This window comes from Adiantum capillus-veneris, chromosome 14 (assembly GCF_014529385.1).
Source record: "Adiantum capillus-veneris isolate H3 chromosome 14, ASM1452938v2, whole genome shotgun sequence".
NCBI classification, from domain to species: Eukaryota; Viridiplantae; Streptophyta; class Polypodiopsida; order Polypodiales; family Pteridaceae; genus Adiantum; species Adiantum capillus-veneris.
Genome location: NC_140944.1, coordinates 144,977,556 through 145,005,094, shown reverse-complemented (window position 1 = coordinate 145,005,094; position 27,539 = coordinate 144,977,556). Strand labels below are relative to the sequence as shown.

At 48.3% G+C, this 27,539-nt stretch overlaps 1 protein-coding gene across 2 annotated transcripts in view; it reads right to left on the bottom strand.

Annotated features, from left to right (window-relative positions):
* LOC147443296 (ankyrin repeat domain-containing protein 2A-like) overlaps positions 1-27,539 on the bottom strand; it is a 182,234-nt gene that overhangs the window by 53,266 nt on the left and 101,429 nt on the right. For both annotated transcript variants that reach the window (XM_086529196.1, XM_086529195.1), the window contains exon 6: positions 8,399-8,491. In XM_086529196.1, coding sequence (XP_086385322.1) covers positions 8,399-8,491 — 93 coding nt within the window. The remainder of the gene's footprint in view (positions 1-8,398; positions 8,492-27,539) is intronic.

The window sequence follows — 27,539 nt, the reverse complement described above, 5'->3', positions numbered from 1 at the left end:
AGAAAATGCTCTCTATATATAGTCATCTTCGTGCCTAGCTCCTGTATAGGTTGTATCCATGTCCTCTGGGTATCCAGCTGAAACAGATCTTGTTGTGGAAGTCTAGTGACCTCCCTCCATGTCAGAAAGAGAGAAATGTAATATAAACGTCTTCAAAAGGCCAAAACGACCTATGAGACCAAAAGGTTACATGTGGTGAATCTAATACGAGGTCTGGGTACAAAAAGTACAAAGAACTGAAAAGAAAATAGTGGGTAGGAGTGGGGTGAGCTGATACAATGGAGTTCTCTGATAGTAGAGGCATCATATACATATACATCAGTATCCAAAAAGACGGCTCCTATGTCACCCCAGAATGGTATGGATCCTCTGTCGCAATCTTTATCGATGTTAAGAGGGCCCCCTCATCCATGGGCAACGGGACGTCCCCAACTCTATCACCCAATCAAGCAATATGCCTCTATGCCTCTCGTGCCTTTGGTGCTTCTCTGCTGTGGGAGTTGCTCGAACTCCTCTGTCTGTAACTGAAAGAAATCTGTAATCTCCCGTTGTCGCTGGATCTCTCTCATTGTGTCCCTCTTCAAGAGGTCCTCTTTGTGTCTACGAATCTCCCGTAAGTATAATCCGAGGCATCTATGATCCTGGTATCTCATGCCTCTAGAAAGTGGTTCAAAACCCTCTCTGAATAGACAGTGAAAGCGGCCTCATATCTCATAGTATATTGGGTAGTGACATGTAATGTAGCTCTGTCTCGGGCTCTATCTGGCACACCTGACAAACCCTGGACTTAGCAAGTACTCCTCTAAATCTGCATGTCTCGATCTCTAGCTGATGTGAGGATGTGCGTATTTGACCAATAGAACATCGTATCCCGTGGGATAGTTGAGTATCGACTTATCCTGGTCTCATCACAAAACCATCCTCCATAAGCTGGAGAAGATGCTCTCTATAGAAAGCCATCTTCGTATTCAACTCATGTGTAGGCTGTATCCATGTCCTCTTTGTATCCAACTCAATCAAGTCTTGTCTGATGAGCCTCGTAATCTCTACCTTGGTGAGGAAGATGGAGGGTGCATCCAAAGAGTACTGAAATGGGGGTAGCCAATCCATACTAAAGCCATGTAATTAACACCAAGATGCCATCTCTGCATACCAACATGATCTATCTCCCTGCAATGGCAACTGTCATGAAGACTTCAGTGCTAATCGAGCATATATGTCTCTAGGGAGAGCCTAGGTGCTATGCATAAATGAAACTGCTCTCTCTCTCTCTCTCTCTCTCTCTCTCTCTCTCTCTCTCTCTCTCTCTCTCTCTCTCTCTCTCTCTCTCTCTCTCTCTCTCTCTCTCTCTCTATATATATATATATATATATATATATATATATATAGAGAGAGAGAGAGAGAGAGAGTATATATATATATGAAACTGCTCTCTCTCTCTCTCTCTCTCTCTCTCTCTCTCTCTCTCTCTCTCTCTCTCTCTCTCTCTCTCTATATATATATATATATATATATATATATATATAGAGAGAGAGAGAGAGAGAGTATATATATATATGAAACTGCTCTCTCCCTCTCTCTCTCTCTCTCTCTCTCTCTCTCTCTCTCTCTCTCTCTCTCTCTCTATATATATATATATATATATATATAGAGAGAGAGAGAGAGAGAGAGAGAGAGAGAGTATATATATATATATATATATATATATATATATATATATACTCTCTCCTCTCTCTCTCTCTCTCTCTATATATATATATATATATATATATATATATATATATATATATAATATATATATATATATATATATATATAGAGAGAGAGAGAGAGAGAGAGAGAGGGAGAGAGAGCAATTTCATATATATATATACATATATATATATATATATATATATATATATATATATATATATATATATATAGAGAGAGAGAGAGAGAGAGAGAGGAGAGAGAGAGACAGAGAGCAGTTTCATTTATGCATAGCACCTGGGCTCTCCCTAGAGACATATATGCTCGATTAGCACTGGAGTCTTCATGACAGCTGGCATTGTAGGGAGATAGATCATGTTGGTATGCAGAGATTGCATCTTGGTTTTAATTACATGGCTTTAGGAGAGAGAGAGAGAGAGAGAGAGAGAGAGAGAGAGAGAGAGAGAGAGAGAGAGAAATGAAATGAAATGTTATATTAACGTCTTCAAAAGGCCAAAATGACCTATGAGACCAATTTGTTACAAAATTGTGAATCTGATACCATGTCTGGGTACAAAAAGAATAGAACAAAAAAACTACTACTACTAGAATCCATCCTCATCTGCACTCTTGGATGTCGAGAGAGTATGGCTCGAATCCTTTGTTGTAGTCTCCGTCGATGTTGTGTAGCTCCTCTCCTCAATCGTGGCCGTCTGGATCTTTGTAGCTCCAGTGCTCGGTGGATGAGAGTGCCATGGTCGAATGAGTGTGGGCCGAGCTCTGCAGTGATGGCTGCTCCTTTGGCTGCCCCATATCTAGTGAAAAGAAATCTGTAACCTGTCTATGGGACTGTCTCTCTCTAGCTCTCCCCAATAAAGTGTCTATATCTGTGTAACTCAAGTAGATATAGCCCAAAACGTCTCTGATCCTTATAACTCATGACCCTAGAGAAAGGACCGAAACCCTCTCTGAATAAACAGTGAAAACGGCCCCGAATCTCATAGTACACTGTGCAATGACAATATAATGTAGCTTTGTCTGTGGCTCTAGCTGGCATAAGCAGCATATCCTACTCTTTTCTGGTATCCCTCTGAATCTACCAGACTCAATCTCCAGTTGATGTGAGGATGTGCGTATCTGACCAATGGCACACCGCAAACCATGAGACATGTGTATCCATGTAGCTGGGTCAATCACAAACCCATCTCCTGTGAGGTGGAGAAGATGCTCTCTATAGAAAGCCATCTTCGTGCCTAACTGCTGTGGGGGCTCTATCCATGTCCTCCTGGTATCCAGCTGGATCATGTCCTGACGAATGAGTCTAGTAATCTCCACCCGTGTAAGAGACATCGAGGGTGTCTGAAGAGAGTACTAGAAAGGGGGTAGCCTGTCCATATTGAAGCCATGCATCTGAAACCATGATGTCATCTGTGCATACTAGCATGAAGTGTCCCCCTGAAGAGCTAACTGTCTGGAAGACTCAAGGGCCAATCTAGCATATCTGTCTCTAGTAGTATCCCACAAGTTGTCCACAAAGGAGACTGGTCTGGTAAGCGCCTCAATCTCCATAGGAGGGGCAGCTAGCTCTGCTCGAATGATAGCGTGGGGTATGGAGGCCTTGGCTCTGATCAGTAGAGAGAGAGAGAGAGAGAGAGAGAGAGAGAGAGAGAGAGAGAGTAATGAAATGTTACATTGACGTCTTCAAAAGGCCAAAATGACCTATGAGACCAAATGGTGAATCTAATATCATGTCCGAGTACGGAAAGTACAAAGAATTAACACTAGAAACATTAAGAAAATGAATATGAAGCTGATTCGAGGGGGTGGGATAGGGGATTGGTGGGTTTAGATGAAATCTCTCATCGGTCGCTGTCAAATCTCAGCCACATCCTCCATGGTCAGTACTCTGAATGTGGGCGTCTTGCATGTCGAGCTAGAGTGATCTGTATCTTCTGCTGCAGCCTTCGTCGATGGTGGGAGACCCCTCGAGGTCGTGGGTGTCTGGATCTGCCTAGCTCCATGGCTCGGTCAATCAACGTACCTCTAGTGTGGGTGGGCTCTGAGATCTGCTGTGGTGACTGCTCCTCTGCCTCTCCCCTGCCTTGTGTAAAGAAATCTGTGATTCGTCTCTGAGACTGTCTCTCCCCTAATGTCCTCAACAAGCTCTCCCTGAGTCTGCGTATCTCTAGCAGGAACAATCCGAGACAACTCTGATCCTCATATCTCATGACTCTAGAAAATGGTCCAAAGCCCTCTCTGAATAGACAGTGGAAGCGGCCGTGTACCTCATAGTACGCCGGGCAATGACATGTGTAGTGCAGCTCTGTCTCTGGTTCTAAGTGACATAGGTGACATATCCTGGCCCTTGCTGGCACCCCTCGAAATCAACCAATCTCGATCTGGAGCTGATGTGAGGATGTGCGTATCTACCCAAAAGCGCACCGTATCCCATGAGATAAGTGCGTATCCATGTATGCAGGCCTAGTCACAAAACCGTCCTCCGTGAGTTGAAAAATATGCTCTCTGTAAAAGGCCTCTTCGTTCCCAACTCCTGTGTTGGCTGTATCCATGTGCTCTTGGTATCTAGCTCAATCAAATCCTGGCGTATGAGTATGGTGATCTCTGTCCGTGTGAGAGACAGGGAGGAAGTATTGAAACAGAGGCAATCTATCCATGCTGAAACCATGGGATTGAAACCATGCTGTCATCTGTCCATACCAACATGCTGTATCTCCTTGTAGCGCTAGTTGTCGAGATGACTCTAGGGCAAGCCGAGCATATGTCCCTAGGGAGATCCCATAAACTGTTGATAAAGGATACTAATCTAGTCAATGCCTCAACCACAAAGGGGGGGCGGGGGGGGGGGGGGGGGCTAGCTCGGCTCGGATAATCTCACGCGACACTGAGACCTTAGCCCAAATCATCCGAGCGATCATAGAGACCAGAGGCCTCTCCATACATCTCCATCCATCTGTGTTGCCAGATCTCCCATGATGGTCTACTGAGGGTCCCCATACCTAGACTCCGTAGAGCATAGCTGAGGTCACTAGAGTGTCAAAAAGCCATAGCTTTGTTCGTAGTCCTTGAAACTGAACCTGTGAACACATCCTCTCCAGTCCTCCCAAGGCTGCATATGCTCTTGTCAGTCTAGTCTCTGATGCTCTCCTTAGTGAAAACACCGGTCCATCGAAAACTACCCCAAGATAGGTATATGCATCTGTGTACTCCACAGTCTCCCGGCCATACGTAAATGTGGGTGCTGACCTCTTGACCCACTAGGGTGTGGTGTTGAATACCATAACCTTGGTTTTCCCAAGGTTGAAAGACAATCCATTGTCATGAGCAAATGTATTCAAAGCATCTAAATAACGTTGCATCCCCTTTGGAGAGTCAGAAATCAACACAATATCATCAGCATATAGTAACAACGGAATCCATGTCCCTGCTAGCCGAGCCCCTTTGTCTCCCAGACGCTCTACATAGTCTGAAAACTCGTCCACATACATCCCAAAAAGAGTTGGAGATAGGGGACATCCCTGCTTCACTCCAATAGTGGAGTGGACAATGTTAGACATTCCCTCAGTAGTGCGTACCAGCCCCATCACTATCCTGTATAAAGCAAGAATAACCCATATCAACTCTATAGGCACACCCATGTCCTGTAGTCTGCGTATAAGTCTACCTCTCAGCACTGTGTCAAAGGCTTTGCCGAAATCCACAAAGCTACAGTAGATCCTCTTGCCATGGTGTCTACCCTCCTCAATAATGGCTCTGAGTGTCAGAATCTGATCAAGAGTGGAGAAACCTCTCTTGAATCTTGCTTGCCCTGGTGCTCATATGCCCTCTCGCTCTGCCCATCTACTCAGCTCCTGTTCAAGAACGGATGCATACAGCCTAGCCAATGTGTGACCAATCATGATGGTGCGATAATTCCCGGGAATCATGGGATCTCCTGACTTGAAAATAGGCACAATCGTAGACATACTCCAAGTCTCAGGAAAGCCTTCATACATGGCTCGATTAAACATCATAGCAAGAAGCTCTGCAAGCATGTCTCTGGCATGGATGAAGTGCTCTGCTACCAGACCATCATGATCATATGCGCTCCTTGTCTTTATCCTGTCAATGGCTTTCCTTACCCTCTCGGCAGTAAAGAAAGTACATGTCTCCGGGCATGTCTCTAGTGGGTCCGACAAAGGTGGTTGCCCTGAGGCTGGGTAGAGGGATGTGGCATATTTCCCCCACGTCTCTGTGGAGGTGATCGATGGTGGCGGTGAATGCTCGTGGCATAGCCTCCATGCTTCGTCTGAGTCTTGACTCATAAATAGCTCTAGCTGAGATAGATAAGCCCTTTTCATTCGTCGCACTAGGCGGCGAAAGATAATCCGTAACTGTCTATGTGTGGTAATACCCATGAGCACTTCCCTCTGTGAGAGAGAGAGTGCATTTATAAAATACTGAAAGAGTGGGAGCCTAACGATAGAGAAACCATGTAGCTCAAACCATGCTACCATCTATGCATACCAACATGATGTATCTCCCTATGCTGTCAAGTGCCGTGAGGACTCCAAAGCCAGCCGAGCATAATGATCTCGTGGGAGCTCCCATAAGCTGTGTATGAATGCTACTAATCTCATAACAGCCTCCCAGAGAGAGAGAGAAATGAAATGAAATGAAATGTTATATTAACGTCTTCAAAAGGCCAAAGTGACCTATGAGACCAGAAAGTTACAATGTGGTGGATCTGATACAAAGTCAGAGTAACAAGAGTAACAAGATGACAGAATGACAAAATAAGATACTATGGAATCCTAAACTGCTAGGTATGAACTAAGCAGCTAAACAGCTAGCTGGGATAGCTAGATCACAAGAGACCCAGCATCGGTCGCTGGCGGATCTCATCAATATCCTCCATGGTCAGTAGTTTGACCGGGCGTCGTGCATGTCGAGCCAAAGTGATTCGAATCCTCTGACGCAACCTCCGTCGATGATGTGTAGTCCTCCGCAGTCGTGGTCGTCTGGATCTCCCCAGCTCAGTCGCTCGGTCGATCAGTGTGCCTCTGGTGTAAGGCGACGAGCTCTGCTGTGGTAGTAACTCCTCCGGGTGTCCAGTGGCAGCTCTATTAGAAGTCTATGATCTGTCTCGAGACTGGCTAGTCTCTCCTCTCATCAGGCTCTCTCTGTGTCTGCGTAGCTCGAGCAAAAACAAACCCAGGCATCTCTGATCCTCGTACTGCATGACTCTAGAGAATGGTCCAAAGCCCTCTCTGAACAAGCAATGGAAGCGGCCTCATATCTCGTAGTAGACGGGGCACTGGCATGTGTAGTGCAACTCTTTCTCAGGCTTGATGTCACACAGGGGGCATGTCCTGGCCTTTGCTGGTACTCCGCTGTATCTCCCAGTCTGGATCCGCCGCTGGTGTGAAGATGTGCGTATCTGGCCAATAGCACATCGTATCCGATGAGACAAGTGGGTGTCCATGTATCTCGGCCTCGTCACAAAACCATCCTCCGTAAGCTGGAGGAGATGCTCTCTGTAGAAAGCCATCTTCGTGCCCAGCTCCTGTGCTGGCTGTATCCATGTCCTGTTGGTGTCTAGCTGAGTCAAGTCCTGGCGAATGAGCCTGGTGATCTCGGACTGTGTAAGAGTCAGAGAGAAATGTCATTGCCATCCCATAGAGGCCAAAGGGAACTTGCCTCCAAGAAAAACCAAGTACAAAATGTTTGTGTCATGCTGTGTTCAGGCTGTGTGAGGTCTTAAGACTGTTTCAAAGTATCTCACAATGCCTTGGTGAGGAGGAGCCCTTGATGCAATAGGGATGAGAGACTGTATTGACGCTTTTGAACGCTGGAGCGCATGAGACATTGGTGCTTTACAACATTGGAATGTAGGCGATTATAAAATGTTGGATTAAAGTCCTAATCAAGGGTTGTGATTAGGCCAAGTTGCTTAATGTCCTGGCCTCCTTTGGGAAAAGCACCTTAGTCTCACCAAGTAAATATTTCTTGTCGGGTGGTCATGCAACAAATTGGAATGCTAATGCTACTCACATGTTTTTCTTTGCATTGAAAATGCATATCCCTCCACCTCGTATATTGATGGCATAAAAAATTCTCTAGCTTCAATATTTAAAGTGTTTCCTCAACCTCCACGACTCTCTTATTGCTTTAGACGTAGATGATGCTTCCATTCTTGCCCAGACGAACTTAGTGTACATCAAAGTGACAACTTCAGTAAAATACTTGGTTGCCAATAATGTGCTATCAGTTGAAGACCTAGCCAGACTGCATCAAGTTCAATATCACATAGAAAAAATTATATGAGCATGCAACACTCAAATGTGTGACAGCACGATTTACAATCTGGAACCGAGATGCAACTTGTAAACAATGACCCAGATTTATGGAAGGTCAGATACCGATTTGACAGCATTTCCAGTTCTGTTAATGTCCCATTTTGTATCTAGAGCAGCCAGATGCAGATTGTATTTCAAGCACATAAATATAGATATATCAAGGAAAGGAGAACAAGATGAAGGCATGAAAATAAGAAAATACAAGGCGAATAGCTCTTGACCCTAAAAAGTGCACCCATGCACAAAAATCAAAGACTGGACGTAGATAGGGCACCGACACAGAATCACTACAAGTCCATTATCAATGCAATACATGCCCTTTAGTATCCATCTGGTAACTGAAAAATTACCTCTCCATAACCACAAGCAAGGTGAAGAGCTACTCGCCCTTCACCATCCTTTTCATGCTTATCTGCTCCATTTGCTAAGAGATCCTTCAAAGTCTGCAAGTTACAGCAAACAAACTGTGACCAATAATTTAAACGCACCCACACCAACCTTATCAAAGACCATCCTGAAAATGCTTACTGGAAGAAAAAAAATTATAGAAGGTGGCAAGCACCAAGGTAATCATAGCAGCAAGCAATTTAAGAACTACAAACAAGGGACAACTAACCATATAACAGTATAATCCAGAAGAAAACTCTTAATTTCCCTATAAGAAAATAAATGACCTGGTTGTTAAGGCAACAAGAAGCAATAGATGAAATTGCACAAAACGACAGTTACATAAGGCCCCATTCAGACTGCGCAAGTCTGGGGCACTTTAGGAGCCATCATCCAATCAAAGGAGGCGATGGAGAATTGATGGTTTACCCTACATGGAGCCCAGCTACACTAGCTGCCCTGTTGGCATGCTGAGTCACACCCAGCTACCCTTCCTCTTGTTCCGGCCTCCCCACCCCGCCCGTGCTCTTGCTCATCCAGGGGCAGCCAATCAGAGTGCACCTCTGGATACTCCCGCGAACTCGCTAAGACTTGGCGCCCTTTCAAAAGCCCTTGCACTAGAGCACATAATGCTGCAAGCTTCTCTCTGCATTACGCTTTCAAGGGATCCCTGCTGCTTGTTCCATCCATGAGTTCTTGCTGTCTGCCGGGGCTCTGCACATCCCTAACCCGTAGGTTGTGAAGTAATGAAGGCTGTCTTAACCCGCTCCTCTCGAGCATTGGCTTGCAGTAATTATAAGACTACAAACGAGCAGATTCTGCTTGCTAACCCTCCATAATCAGCTTGCTATCGGTGCTGGCATCAATCACATAATAAGCTTGCTATCAGTCTTGGTAATGAGCCGTAGACGTAGCTGACGCTCGCATTGGAGCAGTGGCCGACTGCAGCGCTCTCATCCGGTGGACTTGACACCGCCCTGAGCCTGAAGCTCATTTGCGCCTGCACCAAAGCTTTGTGACTACATCTAAACGAGCTCATGCAGCTCCTGCACCACGCTGCGCTCCCGCCATTGGTCGCTGTCAGCCAACTCAACTCTGTGTGTTGGCCTTTAGTACCTTCCGTTTATTCAAATATTTGTTGTAAACACAATATTGTTGTTGGTTCTCATGAGAGTTCACTTGATCGCAGGTGCTCGAGCAAACTTACTGTGTAAGGACCCCAACCACACTGCAGATACTTAATAAGGATGTTTATTTGATTCGATTTCTACAGAAACATATTCAAAGTGTTTAATTTTTGTCAATGTAGGACTTGATGGAGTCACAAATTCTCGCAACTTGACTCTCAAATGGAGAGTGAAAGTCCTCTACAAGGGCAATGCTTTTCCCCCTTCCAACCCGTTGCATCCCCTTTTCAATACCATACCCCTTCTCATAGTTTCACGGAGATGCTTGGATCGCCTAGTCCTATTCCTAGTCCCTTTGCTCGAATGTCACCCATGAAACTGCTGGATTCTAGTCATCGTGCGCAAATCTCATTGGTAAACCCTTGGCTACTCACATAAGCCCTAATCATGTTGTTGTCCCTTCTACAATTAAGGGTGGTGACACTAATGTGGCCCCTATTACTGTCAATGTTGAAAATAAATCTGCGTCTAAGGGTAAAAAGAGGGGAGGAAGTGTCAAAGGCACTACGATGACATCCAAGAAATCCAAGGTGGCCAAAACCAAAGCCACCAAGGTGGACTTGGAAGATGATGAGTGCAAGGGAAAATCCTTTTGGAAGGATTATTGGGTTGATCAGCTAGTGCATGTTAGAGGAAGTACGAATGATGAATTTAATAAGCCCCAAAAACAAGGTCTAGATCTATGGAGTAAGGTGGCTTCCCAGTTAGCGTCCTTGTACAGTGACTTTGATAAAGATGGAGAAAGCTGCCGCAGAAAGTGGCAAAGAGTGTACACTCAATACAAGGAGGATAAAGCATACAATGCGATTTCAGGCAATGATCGAAAAGTACACTTGTAAATGGTTTGATGTCGTCGATGATTACATGCATAATAGAGCACATGTAGTTTGCATTAACCATGCGAGTTCTTATACACCGTTGATGATCACAAAGATTCTCAAAATGACTCTATTCCAGTAAATGGACAAGCTGAGGAAGGCAACCAAAATCATTCCTCTGTAGTATCAACGCTCAATATGACCCGTGCCCCTCGAGGAAAGGCGGCACTAGATGAAGCTCTCACAAAGTTGGTTGACACAGGCGCACAGATGTTGGCACATTTGAAGACCTCTGCAGCGAAGAAGGAAGCATTAGAGGAGCAACGATTGGCTGACTTCAAAGCTATGGCTGAAAATATGTAAGGGTGGATGCATCGTGATAAGAATGTGTAATCATATTTATTGTAGCCTAATTCTCTCTTTGGGTACTCTATATGAGATAGTCTTTTGTACCATGTATCCTTGCTCAATGTGAAGTGTCAATGTAGTAGTATGAGTTGCACATTCCCATGCTCCAATAGTGTGTTAATTCTCTCATGTTCCCTCGTTGCAAAATCTTTGTCTTTGAATGGGCCCAAATGTCGTGCAACCTCTCCACCATGCTATCTGCGACGATGTATCAATCCCTTTTGATGAAAGTAATGAACGTGGATGTTGACAGTGACGAGGAAATAGTGCAAGCATAGCTTCATCTTGTCAAGGTAACCATTCAAAGTGTCTCAGCACGACCCACTATTAATCGAATCGAGGGTCATCGTAAGCGAGCATGCTGGGCAGTTCCAAGGCCTCTACAATTCTATAGTATATCTTCCATAGGCATTAATGGGTGGGATCTATGGTGAGATGAATGAGCACCGAAGACCTCGGGCACAGTAATGTCAGGTACCCAAGATTACATTCTCCCCCCCCCCCCCCCCTTCCTCTTTCCCATCTCCGAGGATAGAACCCACAACCTCGGCATTGAGAGGCACGTGCCCTAACCACGTCGCCCACGCACATTGTATGTAATGTAGGCGTCCATGTCGGTTTTTGACAAACGAACGTGACGCAAGGCAAAGTAATCTAGGGTACCCGATATTACTTTCATGACAAGATCTAAGGGGCCTGATTGATGTCCAGCCCATAAGGATACGGGCCCTTGATCCCTTCTCCCCATGCCTATGTGAATTATAGCTCTGTGTTTTTTTTTGTGAGGGGGTTTGAAGGAAGGGGGTGGAGGAATATCATATTAGATGTTTATGGATAGACCAACTGGCCCATATGACTAATCAGAATGTGCAATGGTCCACATCACTTTGGGAGAAAGAAACGTCCAACTAAAACTAATCAGAGTCCACAAGATACCTAGTAATCATAAGTGTCATCGCTATCTAAGACTACAAGAGAAACACAAATGAAATATGACCATCAACTCTACGAGAGGCCAAATTGGCCTTTGAAACAAAAAGATGTAAAGAATATCCATGTCTTTGCACATCACAGGTGAAAATATCTTCATTTGTACAGTCTATACCCCATTCCCATGCATTGTACCACCACCCTTCCTTAGAGATAGTGATCGTTTTGCCTATCCTAGATAGCAGTTGGATATAGGATACAATACATCAGGGGTGAGCAGATGGCCTTGCTCAAGGCTGGGGAGTAACATGCAGCGGTGGGCCTCCTGTGTCTGTACTTGACATCACATATGGCAAAATACACACAACCTAGAAATGATGAGTTACAAATATATGTTTCATACAACTGAAGATCCTTACAAAGACAGAGGAGATCAGCAATGAGTCATGGGAGGCCTCTCAATGCACTCCATGAGACAAAATTGCAAACAGGAAAGCTTGTCGAGGACCTGTTGGGCTCTTCCCGTGCATGTTCGCATGTGTAGTGGATATTGTTGCTCTCTTGGCATTGCTCTACTGATTGCATCTAGAGAGACACCCTCGCTTCGCATTTGGCGAAAAACAACCCAGAGCTTCTTGGCGAAGTTTGGCATATCCCACAATCAGTTCGTTCCAAGAGATGACATCCCGGACACGAAGCTCCTCAAGCAATTTTTGTGCTTTATGAAGTGCACCACATTTGGCATATATGTCAACCAAGGCAGCTGTGTAATGCCACATGCCTTCAAGGTGCAAGTGTACGTGATTGCATTTGGAGAGATTCCCTTTCTCTATATCTGCTAAAATCAACAGCCCAGAGCTTCCGAGACAACATTGTGGACATGAAGCTTGCCGAGGACGTGTTGCGCTCTTCCCCTCCATGTTTGCTTGTGTAGAAGATATTGCTGATTTATTGCATCTAGTGAGACACCCTCACTTGGCATCCGCCAAAAAAAGCCCGATCTTCTTCGCCAAGCTGGGCATATCCCACAATCAGTGCATTCCAAGAGACGACATCCCAGGCAACAAGCTCCTCAAGCACTTCTTACGCTTTAAAAAGTGCACCACATTTGGCACACATGTCGACCAAGGCAGTTGTGTAATGCCACATTCCTTCAAGGTGCAAATGTATGTGATTGCATTTGGAGAGATGCCCTCTCTCTGCATTGCTAAAAACACGCCCGGAGCTTCCTGAACTTGACTCTCATAGACATTGTGCAATCAATGCACTCCATGAGACAACATTGCGGACAAGAAGCTCGTCAAAAACCTATTGTGCTCTTCCCCTCCATGTTTGCTTGTGTAGCCGATATTGCTACTTTCTTGGCGCTGCTCTGCTGATTGCATCTCGAGAGACACCCTTGCTTCACATTCACCAAAAACAGCCCAAAGCTTCTTGGCAAGGTTGGGCATATCCCACAACCAGTGCATTCCAAGAGATGACGTCTCAGATAGAAAGCTCCTCGAGAACATTTTGTGCTTTATGAAGTGCACCACATTTAGCATATATCTCGACCAAGGCACTGCCCTCTTCCCCTCCATGTTTTCTCGTGTAGCGGATATTTCTGCTTTCTTGGCGCTGCTCTGCTGATTGCATCCGCCGAAAACAGCCCATAGCTCCTTGGCCAAGTTGGGCGTATCCCACAATCAATGCAGCCTCTGGCCTCTACCCATTTAGTCCGGCCTCTAGTCTCTCTCTTTCTCTCTCTCTCTCTCTCTCTCTCTCTCTCTCTCTCTCTCTCTCTCTCTCCATAGGTCCAATTGACGGCCTGAACGTGCTGCCCTGGCTAGTCTACTGGCATATATGTTGACCAAGGCAAGGTCAAGCACGACGTTTTCTTTCGACAACCCCTGACTAACAATATCATTGTGAATTTTTTAGCCCATATCAGCATTTTGTGTAACGCCACATGCCTTCAAGATGCAAGTGTACGTGATTGCATTTGGAGAGATGCCCTCTCTCTGCATCTGCTGAAAACAGCCCAGAGCTTCCTGACTTGGACCCTTGCCTCCAAGATGCAAGCGTAAGTGATTGCGTTTGGAGAGACACCCTCGCTTTGTATCCGCCGAAAACAGCTAAGAGATTCTTGGCCAAGCGTATGGAGAGACACCTTCTCTTTGCATCCGCTGAAAACAACCCAGAGCTTCAAGATGCAAGCCTATGTGATTGCATCTGGAGAGACACCCTCGCTTCGCATCCGTTGAAAACAACCCAGAGCTTCTTGGCCCTGCTCAAGTTGGGAATATCCCGCAATCAGTGCATTCCAAGAAACAATATCCTAGACAGGAAGTTCCTCAAGAACTTTTTGTGCTTTATGAAGTGCACCACACCTGGCACACGTGTCGACCAAGGCAATGCCAAGCACGATGTTTTCTTTCAGCAACCCCTAACTAATAAGATCATCGTGAATTATTTTGCTCATATCAGCACCTTGTGTAATGCCACATGCCTTCAAGATGCAACTGTACGTGATTGCATTTGGACAGATGCCCTCTCTCTGCATCTGCTGAAAACAACCCAGAGCTTCCTGACCCGGACCCTTCAAGATGCAAGCGTAAGTGATTGCATCTGGAGAGACACCCTCGCTTTGCATCTGCCAAAAACAGCCCAGAGCTTTTTTGCGAAGTGTATGGAGAGATACCCTCACTTTGCATCCGCTGAAAACAGCCAAGAGCTTCGGCTGAAAACCACTTAAAGCTTCCTAACCCAGACCCTTGCCTTCAAGATGCAAGCGTACGTGATTGCATCTGGAGAGACACCCTCGCTTTGCATTTGTTGAAAACAGCCTAGAGCTTCTTGGCCAAGCGTACGGAGAGACACCCTCACTTCGCATCCACCGAAAACAGCCCAGAGCTTCAAGATACAAGCGTATGTGATTGCATTTGGATCTCCTCACAGCTGGTAGTCAACAGGGCAGCACGCCCTCTCTTGCTTTTTGTTGGTGCTTCTCCAACGACGACCACCTGAGAAGCCGCCCTCAAGGCTGTGCTTGCAGCAATCTGCGAGAGAGAGAGAAATGTTATATTAACGTCTTCAAAAGGCCAAAGTGACCTATGAGACCAGAAAGTTACAATGTGGTGGATCTGATACAAAGTCAGAGTCAGAGTAACAAGATGACAACAATGACAAAAATGCAATGACAAATGTCACAATAAAATACTATGGAATCCTAAACTACTAGGTGTGAACAGCAGCTAGCTGGGATAGCTAGATCACAAGAGATCCAGCATCGGTCGTTGGCGGATCTCATCAATCTCCTCCATGGTCAGTAGTCTCACCGGGCGTCATGCATGTCGAGCCAAAGTGATCCGAATCCTCTGATGTAGCCTCCGCCCATGCTGTGTAGTCCTCCGCAGTCGTGGGCGTCTGGATCTTTTCAGCTCAGTCGCTCGGTCGATCAGTGTGCCTCTGGTGTGAGACGACGAGCTCTGTTGTGGTAGTAACTCCTCCGGGTGTCCAGTGGCAGCTATAAAGAAATCTATGATCTATCTCTGGAACTGACTAGCCTCTCCTCTCATCAGGCTCTCTCTGTGTCTGCGTAGCTCGAGCAAAAAAAAAACCCAAGCATCTCTGATCCTCGTACTCCATGATTTTGGAGAATGGTCCAAAGCCCTCTCTGAACAAGCAATGGAAGCGGCCTCGTATCTCGTAGTAGACGGGGCAGTGGCATGTGTAGTGCACTCTGTCTCAGGCTCGATGTCACACAGGGGGCATGTCCTGGCCTGTGCAGGTACTCCGTTGTATCTCCCAGTCTCGATCCGCAGCTGGTGTGAAGATGTACGTATCTGGCCGATAGCACAACGTATCCCATGAGACAAGTGGGTGTCCATGTATCTGGGCCTCGTCACAAAACCATCAACCATAGGCTGGAGGAGATGCTCTCTATAGAAAGCCATCTTCGTGCCCAGCTCCTGTGCTAGCTGTATCCATGTCCTCTTGGTGTCTAGCTAAGTCAAGTCCTGGCGAATGAGCCTGGTGATCTCGGAATGTGTAAGAGTAAGAGAGGGTGCATCCAGCGAGTACTGGAAGGGAGGCAATTTGTCTATGCTGAACCCATGTGCCTAAAACCATGATGTCATCTCCCCATACCAGCATGCTGTATCTCCTTGCATGGCTAACTGTCGAGAGGACTCAAGTGCAAGGCGGGCATATCTGTCTCTGGGAAGTTCCCACATGCAGTGTATGAAGGAGACCGATCTGGTGAGCGCCTCAACCACTAGTGGGGGGGCAGCTAGCTCTGCTCGAACAATAGCACGTGGTACTGCGGCCCTGGCTCTAATGAGCCGCGAGATCATAAAGACCAGAGGCTTCTCCATGTCCCCCCATCCATCACTGCGGCTTGTCCTCCCGTGATGATCTAATGAAGGTCCCCAGATCTCAGCTCCATAAAGCAATGCAGAAGCCACCAGAGTGTCAAAGAGCCGGAGCTTCGTCCTAGGCTCCTAAAACTGAACCTGTGAACACATCCTTTCCAATCTACCCAATCCTGCATGGGCTCTAGTCAGTCTAGTCTCTGCTGCCCTCCTCAATGAAAATGCTGGCCCACTAAAAACCACTCCGAGGTAAGTGTACGCATCTGTATACTCCAGTCTCCTGGCCGTATGTGAATGCTGGCGCTAACCTCCTGATCCACTATGGGGTGGTATTAAATACCATGACCTTGGTTTTACCAAGGTTGAAGGACAACCCACTTTTCAGAGCAAACCTATTCAAAGCATCCAAGTGACGTTGCATCCCCTCCGGAGAGTCGGAGATCAACACAATATCATCAGCATATAACAATAATGGAATCCATGTCCCTGCCAGTTGTGCACCTCTATCACCATCTCTCTCAATCTAGTCAGAAACCTCATCCACATACATACCAAATAGAGTAGGAGAGAGCGGGCAACCCTGCTTCACCCCAATAGTGGAGTGAATCGGTGTGGATAGACCCTCTGAGGTGCGTACTTGCCCCACTACTGACCTGTATAATGCCATGACCCCCCAAATGAGGTCTGTGGGTACTCCCATCTGCTGTAATTTGCGCATCAATCTAGCTCTAGGCACTGTATCAACTGCTTTGCTGAAATACACAAAGCTACAATAGATCCGTCTCCCACACGATCTACCCTCCTCAATGATGGCTCTGAGTGTCAAGATATGGTCAAGAGTAGAAAAACCCCTCTTGAACCCTGCCTGCCCGGCTGCACGTATCCCCTCCCTCTCTGCCCATCTACTCAGCAGCTGCTCAAGAAAACATGCGTACAACCGTGCCAATGTGTGTCCAATCATGATACTGTGATAATTCCCAGGCTCCATAGGGTCTCCTGACTTGAAGATAGGTACAATAGTAGATAGGCTCCAAGTATCAAGCAAGCCCTCACACATGGCGCGGTTAAACATCACTGCTAGAAGCTGTGCTAGTAGACTGGCATGCGTGAAATGCTCAGCCACTAAACCATCATGATCGTATGATCTCCCAGTCCTCATCCTGTCAATGGCCTTCCTCACCATCTCCGCGGTGAAAAAAGCACGTGTGTGGGCATGGATCGGGAGGGTCGGGAAGGGGGAGCTGCTCACGAACTGTGTACAGAGATGATGCGTACGCCGTACAGGCCCCAATCCTCTGTAGAAGTGATGGCGGGGGGAGGAGAGTGCTCCTGAAAGAGCCGCCATGCCTCACGTGAGTCCTAACTCAAGAACAGCTGATATAGATCTTGCTCTAGCCGAGCCAAAAATGCCCTCTTCTTCCGCCGCACTAGGCGTCGGAAGTCAATCTGTGACTGTTTGTGAGTGATGTCCCCCAAAAGCACCTCCCTCTGACGTCTAGCTCTAGTGTCCCGGCATTCCTCATCAGACCAACTGTTTTGGGGCATGCTCCCCGAACGGCGTCTCTGCTCAGGCTGGGTATGTGGGTATGCCTCTGCTGCTACATCATGTAGTGTCTGTGTCAATATAGTAGTAAGCTCCTCCAGAGGTCGTCCTGGCTCCTCTGTGCATAGGCGTCTGTAGATCCCATCTATGTATACAAAGTCTGTCTCCCGCGTGAAGGTGTAGCGAGTAGGGGCTGCTGTCCGTAGCCTGTGTGCTACACTAAACTGAAAAGAGATGGTCATTGACACAAGAGCATGATCCACTGCCACACCAACAAGTCTGGGTCCAACCGTGAGATCCTGGATACTAGAGATGAGGCTCCGCTGTGCCATGACGTAATCCACTGTGCTGGCTCTATGTCTGCGTGGAAAGCATGTAAAACCCCCTGAGGTGGGAAATCTTTGTAGGCCATTCAAGATGGCCAATCCATGTGCAGTCCCCATGTCTATCAAGTGTCATTCATACTCAGTGTGTTCTCCATCTTGTGATAGTCTGGATAGGCCTGTCTCTGCAGCATCCAGCTCTCTCATCATCTCCTCTAAAGTATCATAAAATACTGTCTGATGATGGGCAGTCCTAGCATTGAAATCCCCTAGAATGATGATGTCACCATCTCTAGAGAACTCCCATATGTCATCATCCAAAATAGAGAAAGGGGACTATCCTCTGGGTGGTGCATACACTGACGTGCTCGGGGGAAAGTAGCAAATAGCAATGTAAAGATATCTGTCTGTCTTTGCTCTCAGTCTCACCCACATGTACCTAGCTTGCTCATCTCTCCGAGCTATATGTATCAATGGCTGCAACTCCTTCCTGAATAACACTGCCACTCCTCCTGAGCGCCGCTCTACAATCACAACCCGGCCATCTTTGTAGAAGGCCGTCTTTCCCTTCTCCCTTGCCGCTTGAATCTCTAGCATTACCTCTCTCATATGCGCAAGCTGTGTGAGAGTGAGGTCATCTCCAAGGAATATGCCCATTTTCTTTAGTGTAGGACGCTTCTTCAAGAAGTCCTTCTTTGCCTCCATGGATGGGAAACGGATGATCCCCCTTTTGAAGTCCCCCCATTGTGTTGTCTTCTTCCCCACCCTCCATGCCTTTGTATGAGTAGCCTCACTACCCATCATGCGGAGAAGTTCGTCAACTTCCCCTTCCACATCATCTCGGTCTTTTAGACCGGTTACTCTTATATGCAAAGCTCTAGTTTTCCTTCGTTGTTCTTCTTCTAGAGTCATGTTGATGATTGTAGAAGTGGGGATAGATGTGGTTTCTTTCCCTTTGCCTCTCTTAGCGACTTCTATCCACTTCTCGGCCTCATCCGCCTTCTTTTGCGTCTTCGTGATCACATCCATCCACGAAGACGTCTTTACCATCTTTTGTTTCTCCTCCTCTTTGATCATCCATACCTGCTCTTTGATGACCTTGATTTCCTCTACTACAGAAGTCTGGAATTTCCCCTCCTCTAGTCCACTGCTCGCTCTATCGGCAAGTTCTCGCTTGAGAGCTGAGACCTCTTCTTTAAGTGCTTTGGAGTCCGCCTTAAGTGCTTGTAGCTCTACGTGCAGGTCCTCTTTCTCTTTCTTCCACTACGCGCCTTCGTTGAGAAACATTTGAAGAAGGTTGGCCTTCTCTTTCCACCATCCCTCCATATCTGCTTTCCAGTCTTTCATCTCCCTCTCCATCTGTGTAATCCGCTTGTTTGTAAGCACAAAGGTTGCCTTCGGATGGGGCTTACATACCGGCGAAGCAGTCATGACCTCCATCAAAAATACAATCTGCACTTCTGCCAAGTCAACCCACTATGTCCACATCACACATACATCCTTGTCGCGCATGATGCATACATGTGTGTTCCCCATATCAATCATACATTTTTTGATTTTCTGCAATTTTCTGTCAATGCTGAAAATTATGTAATTCTGAAATTTCCCTGCAGGTCTGCAACTAGTGAGAAATCTGAAATGTAAATTCTGTATTTCTACAGGTCTGAAAGAGAAAGAGAGAGAGAGAGAGAGAGAGAGAGAGAGAGAGAGAGAGAGAGAGAGAGAGAGGAGTTTTAACATCATAGAAACAATCCCAAGAGACCTCAAAGATCTATTTGATGAGGAGAAATGAAATGAAATGAAATGTTATATTAACGCCTTTAAAAGGCCAAAGTGGCCTATGAGACCAAAAAAGTTACAATGTGGTGGATCTGATACAAAGTTAGAGTAAAAAAAGTAACAAAATGACAAAATGAAAATACTATGCTATGGAATCCTAAACTGCTAGGTGTGAACTAAGTAGCTAGCTGGGATAGCTAAATCACAAGAGAGATCACAAGAGATCCAGCATCGGTCGCTGGCGGATCTCATCAATCTCCTCCATGGACAGTAGTCTGACCGGGCGTCGTGCATGTCGGGCTAAAGTGATCCGGATCCTCTGATGCAGCTTCCGTCGATGCTATGTAGTCCTCCACGGTCGTGGGCGTCTGGATCTCCCCATCTCGGTCGCTCGATCGATCAATGTGCCTTTGGTGTAAGGCGACAAACTCTGCTGTGGTGGTAGCTCCTCCGGGTGTCCAGTGGCAACTCTAAAGAACTCTGTGATCTGTCTCTGAGACTGCCTAGCCTATCCTCTCGTCAGGCTCTCGATGTGTCTGCGTAGCTCGAGAAAAAACAAACCCAGGTATCTCTGATCCTCGTACCGCATGACTCTGGAGAGTGGTCCAAATCCCTCTCTCAACAAGCAGTGGAAGTGGTCTCGAATCTCGTAGTAGATGGGGCAGTGGCATGTGTAGTGCAACTCTGTCTCAGGCTCCATGGCACACATGGGGCATGTCCTGGCCTCTGCTGGTACTCCGCTGTATCTCCCAGTCTCGATCCACAGCTGGTGAAGATGTGCGTATCTGGCCAACAGCACATCGTATCCCATGAGACAAGTGGATGTCCCTGTATCTGAGCCTGTCACAAAACCGTCCTCCATAAGCTGGGGAAAATGCTCTCTGTAGAAAGCCATCTTCGTGCCCAGCTCCTATACTGGCTGTATCCATGTCCTCCTGGTGTCTAGCTGAGTCAAGTCCTGGTGGATGAGCTTGGTGATCTTGGACTGTGTAAGAGTCAGAGAGGGCGCATCCAGTGAGTACTGGAAGGGGGGCAATCTGTCTATGCTGAACCCATGCGCCTGAAACCATGATGTCATCTCCCCATACCAGCATGATGTATCTCCCTGCATGGCTAACTGTTGAGAGGACTCAAGTGCAAGGCGCGCATATCTGTCTTTGGGAAGTTCCCACATGCGGTGTATGAAGGAGACAGATTTGGTGAGTGCCTCAACCACTAGTGGGGGGGCAGCTAGCTCTGCTCGGATAATGGCACGTGGTACTGAAGCCTTGGCTCTAATGAGCCGCGAGATCATAGAACCCAAAGGTTTCTCCATGTCTCCCCATCCATCAATGCGACCCGTCCTCCCGTGATGATCCAATGAAGGTCCCCATATCTCAGCTCCATAGCGCAATGCAAAAGCCACCAAAGTGTCAAAGAGTCAGAGCTTCGTCCGAGGTTCCTGAAACTGAACCTGTGAACACATCCTCTCCAGTCTACCCAATGCTGCATGGGCTCTAGTCAATCTAGTCTTTGCTTCTCTCCTCAATGAAAATGCTGGTCCACTAAAAACCACTCCAAGGTAAGTGTAAGCATCTATATACTCCACTGTCTCCTGGCCGTATGTGAATGCGGGTGCATGAAATTCTCAGCCACTAAGCCATCATGATCATATGCTCTCCCAATCCTCATCCTGTCAATGGTCTTCTTCACCATCTCAACGGTGGAAAAAAGCACATGTGTGTGGGCATGGATCGGGGGGTTCTGGAAGGGAGTGCTCATGAAAGAGCCGACATGCCTCACGTGAATCCGGACTCAAAAATAGCTGGTATAGATCTTGCTCTAGGTGAGCCAAAAATACCCTCTTCTTCCACCGCACTAAGCGTCAGAAGTCAATCTGTGGCTGTCTGTGAGTGATGTGCCCCAAAAGCACCTCTCTCTAAAGTCTAGCTCTAGTCTCGCGGCATTTCTCATCATACCAGCTGTTCTCGGGCATGCTCCCAAATCGACGTCTGCTCAGGCTGGGTGTGTGGGTATGCCTCTACTACTGCATCATGTAATGCTTGTGTCAGTATAGTAGTAAGCTCCTCCAAAGGTCACCCTGGCTCCTCTGTGCATAGGCATCTATAGATCCCATCTATGTATACAGTGTCCGTCTCCCGCGTGAAGGTGTAGCGAGTAGGGGCTGCTGCCCGTAGCCAGTGTGCTACACTAAACTGGAAAGAGATGGTCAACCACACAAGAGCATAGTCCACTGCTACACCAACAGGTCTAGGTCCAATCGTGAGATCCTGGATACTAGAGATGAGGCTCGGCTGTGTCATGACATAATCCATTGTGCTGGCTCCATGTCTGTGTGGAAAGCATGTAAAACCCCCCGTAGCGGGAAATCTCTGTAGGCCATTCAAGATGGCCAATCCATGTGCAGTCCCCATGTCTATCAAGTGTCGTCCATACTCAGTATATTGCCCATCCTGTGATAGTCTGGATAGGCCTATCTCTGCAACATCTAGCTCTCTCTGCATCTCCTCTGAAGTATCATAAAATACTGTCTGATGCTGGGCAATCCTAGCATTGAAGTCCCCTAGAATGATGATGTCACCATCTCTAGAGAACTCCCATAAGTCATCATCCAAAATAGAAAAGGGGGACTGTCCTTTGGGTGGTGCATATACTGACGTACTCGAGGGGAAGTAGCAAATAGCGATGTAAAGATATATGCATGTCTCTGCTCTCAATCTCACCCACATGTACCTAGCTTGCTCATCCCTGTGGGCTATATGTATCAATGGCTGCAACGCCTCCCTGAATAACACTGCCACTCCTCCTGAGCCCCGCCCTCTGTGCTCTAAACGTGTCTCCTTTCTACAAGCTCTCCTAGCTGTATCCACTAATGTGAGGCATAGACTGCCCAGGGGCATGATGTGTCTCAGAGTAGAAGACGATGTCTCTTCCTATAAAACTATCCTCAAAAGCACCCACATAAAGGCGCATAGATCCATTACAATTCCAAGTGGCCACTTTGAGTGTGGTCCCATAGGTCTCACACGGTGATGTGGAGCGTTGCTCGACAATCACCACCTCACCATCCCTGTAGAAGGTCGTCTTTCCCTTCTCCCTTGCCACTTGAATCTTTGGCATTACCTCTCTCATATGCGCAAGCTATGTGAGAGTGAGGTCATCTCCAAGGAATATGCCTGTTTTCTTTAGTATAGGACGCCTCTTCTAGAAGTCCTTCTTTGGAGAAAATGTTAAAGTTATAGCATCTCAAGTGAATAGCCCAATATAATTGAAAGAAACTACCTGGATGCTCATGGTTGCTCGCTACTACTCTCCCCCCCCCCCGTTGCCCTCGCGCTGCCCCCCGTCCCTACCTGTCCTCGCGTGCGGCAGCCGAGCCCAGACCCCCCCCCCCATGCTGCGCTACAGTCCCACCTGCTGCCCCCCCTCGCACCGCCCGACCCCTGCCCGCTGCCCCCTCTTGAGCCACCACGCCACCGCCCGCTGCCCTCTCGCGCCGCTACCCCCCCGCCCGCTACCCCTTGAGCTTCCGCCCCCTTGCCCGCCTTATCCACTTCCCCCGCCCCCCCCCCCGCCGCCCTCCTCTTTCTCGACGTCAATCTGCAATTGGCTCTAGGGCATTGTTCTTTGGAGAGTGCTCGGCGCGCTCGGTTGCAGAGTCCTTTCTCCGTCCGCTTCTTCGCTACAGCAGTAGACACAGATAGAAGCTCCAGCTCCGCCACAGAGAGACTCGTCAGAAGCCCCCTCGCCCGACTCCGCTGAGCCCACCATTCGACTTGCTCTTTCACCGACAGAGCAAGCGAGCCTAGCCGCAGAGGTAGAGCGCTCGCAACGACTTCTGTCATCTGCAAGATTCTCGGCACCCGACCTAGCAGAGAAGAGCTGCGTGACCTTCTCCAGGCCCACCTTCTCGCAAAGGTGGGCAAGATCTTGGACGTACAGATACACGGATGAGGTTACTATCAGATCGAGTTCGAGATCTCCGAGATGGCGTCCAAGGTCATCGCCATGAGTCCATTGACCATCCGAGCAGCACAAGCCCACTTTCGACAGTGGAGGCATGGTTTCGACCCTACTTAAGATGTTCTAGTAGAGGAGGCAGACACCCCCATCTCCGTCTGCTTTCCGGGTTTGCGGAGAGAGTACTTACCACTTTTGTCCAGGATAGGCTCAGCCATTGGGACTGTCCTGGAGACACCTCGCACGGTAGCCTCAGTAGCTGCCAAGGCGGCTGGCATTCCCTCAGTTCGCGTTTTGGTCAGAGACACTCACACGCTCTCGAAGGTCATTCTTCTGCCTCCGGTGAGTGGGGGTTGGTTTAGACAGAGTGTGGAGTATCTGGGCCTCCGGAACCAGTGCTTCATTTGTCGACAGATGGGCCATCTTGCGAAGGCGTGTCCACGGAGGAGGCCTCGACCAACACCACAGCCTCAGCCCCAGCCTGCAAGGGCTGGCCAGCAGCCACAGACAGAGACAACTCCCACATGCAGAGCCATCCTCTAAGCCTCGGGCTCCAGCAGAGGAGGGATGGCAGCAAGTCCGTGGTCGACAACAATAGGGGCCACAGCGACAACCTGGCACTCAGAGTGGTCCTCACGCACCTACTCAGCAGCAGTGGGTTCCCACGGGGAACCGGTTTGGTCCTCTTGAGCAGGATGAGGCCCCATCTCCCGCACCCACCCCAACTTCACCCTCAAAAGCCCCTCCCTCCCCAGAGCTCCCCCCCTCCTCGTCATCCTCCCCCCCGCCTTCTACTCCCGCCGCCTCTTCCCCCCGCCCCTCTACCTCTGCTCCTCCCCTCCGCCCCTCTTCTCCACCGCTCCCCCCTGCTCCTACTCCCCCCCCCCCCCCCCCCCCCCCCCCCCTCCCGCTTCAGTTCCACAGTGGACCCAGGGGACAGGGCCATCTCCGGATTGCGACCCCCTCTACAGGTACAGACGTCCCCCCTTGCACCTATCCCTCGTGGTCTGCCAAGCATCGACATTCGGCGCCGATGGGACTTCTTTGACTACGACTTTACTCGTTTTCTCGGCGACCCCTGAGCAGACCATGAGGCAGCCTGCTTCAGGGTCCATGTTCTGTTCCTTGCAGCTAGGGGGACAGAGGCCTTGGACTCAGCAGTTGGCTTCTCATATCCCCTTTGCGGCAGGGACCAAACTGAGTGGACTTTCGACTCAGTGTTGGGATGGTTGCACACACAGGTCCTAGAGTTCTCTCACCACATGGGAGAACTCGGAGTTACAGACATGCTTCAGACTTTGTGGCCATTGACCAAGTTTGCAGTGACACCTCCAGATACAGCAGGATGTAGACACATTGTGGTTTACTTCTTTGCCGATACACAGTGCTTGCCATGCTATGTACACATTCATGAGGACTCCTGGATAGAGGAGGTTGCTTTACGTACGGCCCGCTCTGCTTGGGCTTGGGCCAGTCACTCGTTGCAGTCACGCCTATCTCGAGGACGCTCGGATGCGGATTACTCCCATCCAAGCCAGCCTCGAAGATAGCCCGTCTAGCTGTTGCGGCAGCATCTGCTCTCTCTCGCTCCCCATGAGGATCGTCTCATCGAAGGTGTAGGGAGTAGGTGGGCCCCAGTTTCAGCGTCAGCAGGGCTGACTGCGTCAGGAGCTTCAGTGCTGCCTTGTGGGAGGAGAGATTGATCTCCTTATGCTTCAAGAGGACCATCTGTGTGAGAGCCGCATTAGACGTTGTGGTCAGCTCTTGCGTGGACAATATGATACTTTTTGGTCAATTGCTTTTGGACCTGGGCATTCAGGGTGGGGTATGTATGACTATTGCGGACTCTTTGCAGCAGGCCATTGGGCAAAGGGGTCATTGTGCCAGGCAGGGCTCAGTGGATTACTATGCAAGTTCAGGGTTGCCTAGTGGGCTTCCTGAACATCTATGCGCCCAATGTGGCGAGTGCTCGAGCAGAGTTTTGGTCACCAATAGTTGAGTCTCTACCGCAGGCAGAACACTGGCGCATAGGAGGAGACTTCAACATGTTGGAGGACCTTCTGACAGGATTGGTGGTGGCCATGCTACTATGCATGGAGTTCAGCTGGCATCTTGGGAGAGGTTTTGTATGGTTCTGAGGGTCTCGGATGTTTGGCACCACTCTAGTTTTGTGAGGCTCCCAAATAGCCTTGCCTTCTCTCGTTCCGACCGCAGAGTGGGAGGAGTGAATCTATCGCGGATAGATCGCTTCTACACTAGTGACCATTTCAGTGACTTGGGAGGGACAGTTGGCATTCTGGCAGGGACCTCCTTCTCGGACCATGCACCAGTGATCCTCACAGTGACAGACAAGCAGAGGAGAGGGAGCACGATGCTTCGCATCCCAGAGAGGGTCTTGTTGGACTCTGCACTCAGAGAGCGAGTAGAGGCTCTCTGGACAGAGAGCTTGGATAGGCAGTATTCTCTTGCTAACAGAGTGGCCTCAAGACTAGCTCAGATTAGTCCTTTCTTTCTCCAGGAGTCTTTGGCTCGCTGGGCTGTAACAAAAGAGGAGGAGCAGCGTCTCAGACAGGGCATTGCTTCGCTACAGAGGCTGCAAGAGCAGCATCCAAACAGTCCTTGGTTGGAGGAGCAGCTATAGCAGGCTTGACAGGAGCTTGTTAGCACAGAGGAGAAGCGACATGAGTTTGCTTTCCACTGACACGCATCTCAGTGGACAGAGGTAGGCGACAGAGTGACTGATGATTTCTTTGAGGCAGTGGGACCTCGGCACTCGCATGCCAAGGTCAGCCAGTTAAGGAGGCCCGACGGGTCAGTTGCTTCTGATCCCTAGGATATGCTTGCAGTTGCTACTAACTTTTACCATGAGCTACTGTCTGCAGAGGCCCACTCAGAGCGTCAGGATGCATGCAGGCAGCAGGCTTGGGCACAGATGCCTTGTCTTGTGACTGAGGAGATGCGTAAGCGGCTTGAGTTGCCACTTCATCTTGAGGAGCTGCACACGGCTCTTAGGGCCCTCCCCCGTGGTAGTTGTCTCGGTGAGGATGGGCTGACTCCCAGTTTTTTCTTGGAGTACTGGGACCTGCTTGGCCCAGATCTCTGTAGTGATTTTCAGTACATTTTGCAAACAAGAGTGATGCCTGACAGCATGAGTGAGGGCTTGATCTACCTCATTCCCAAGGAGGGTGGCTCCTTGGATGAGATTCGACAGTGGCGCCCCATCACCATCCTCAACTCAGCCTACAAAATTCTTGCCAAGGCTCTGAGTTTGAGGATTCAGCCACTTCTAGAGAGCCTTATATATGGGACTCAGACAGGTTTTGTCAAGGAACGTAGTATCCTTGAGAATATCTTTACTTTTTGGGAGGCTTCTGCCCTAGCACGGCTCTGTGGTGAGGACCTAGTGATTCTTCTTCTCGATTTGGAGAAGGCGTACAACAGAGTTGACTGGGACTTTCTAGACGGCACTCTACGCAGGATGGGCTTCTCAGATGCTTGGATCAGAGGGGTGTCAACTTTATACAAACAGGCTCACAGTCAGGTAGTTTTGGCAGGAGGCAGAGGTGATCGCTTCATGCTCACACGTTCGGTCAAACAGGGCTGTCCTCTTGCCCCCTTCCTCTTCCTGTTCTATGCGGAGGCGATGAGCAGGTTTTTGGTGTCGCAGCAGGTTGGTCTACGGGGCTTAGCACTCCCTATTCGGGGAGATGAGCTACTAGGCGCAGAGTTTGCCGACGACTCAGCCTTTTACTTAGATGGCTAGGAGGCCAACCTTCACAGGTGTGAGCAGGCTCTGGAGACCTT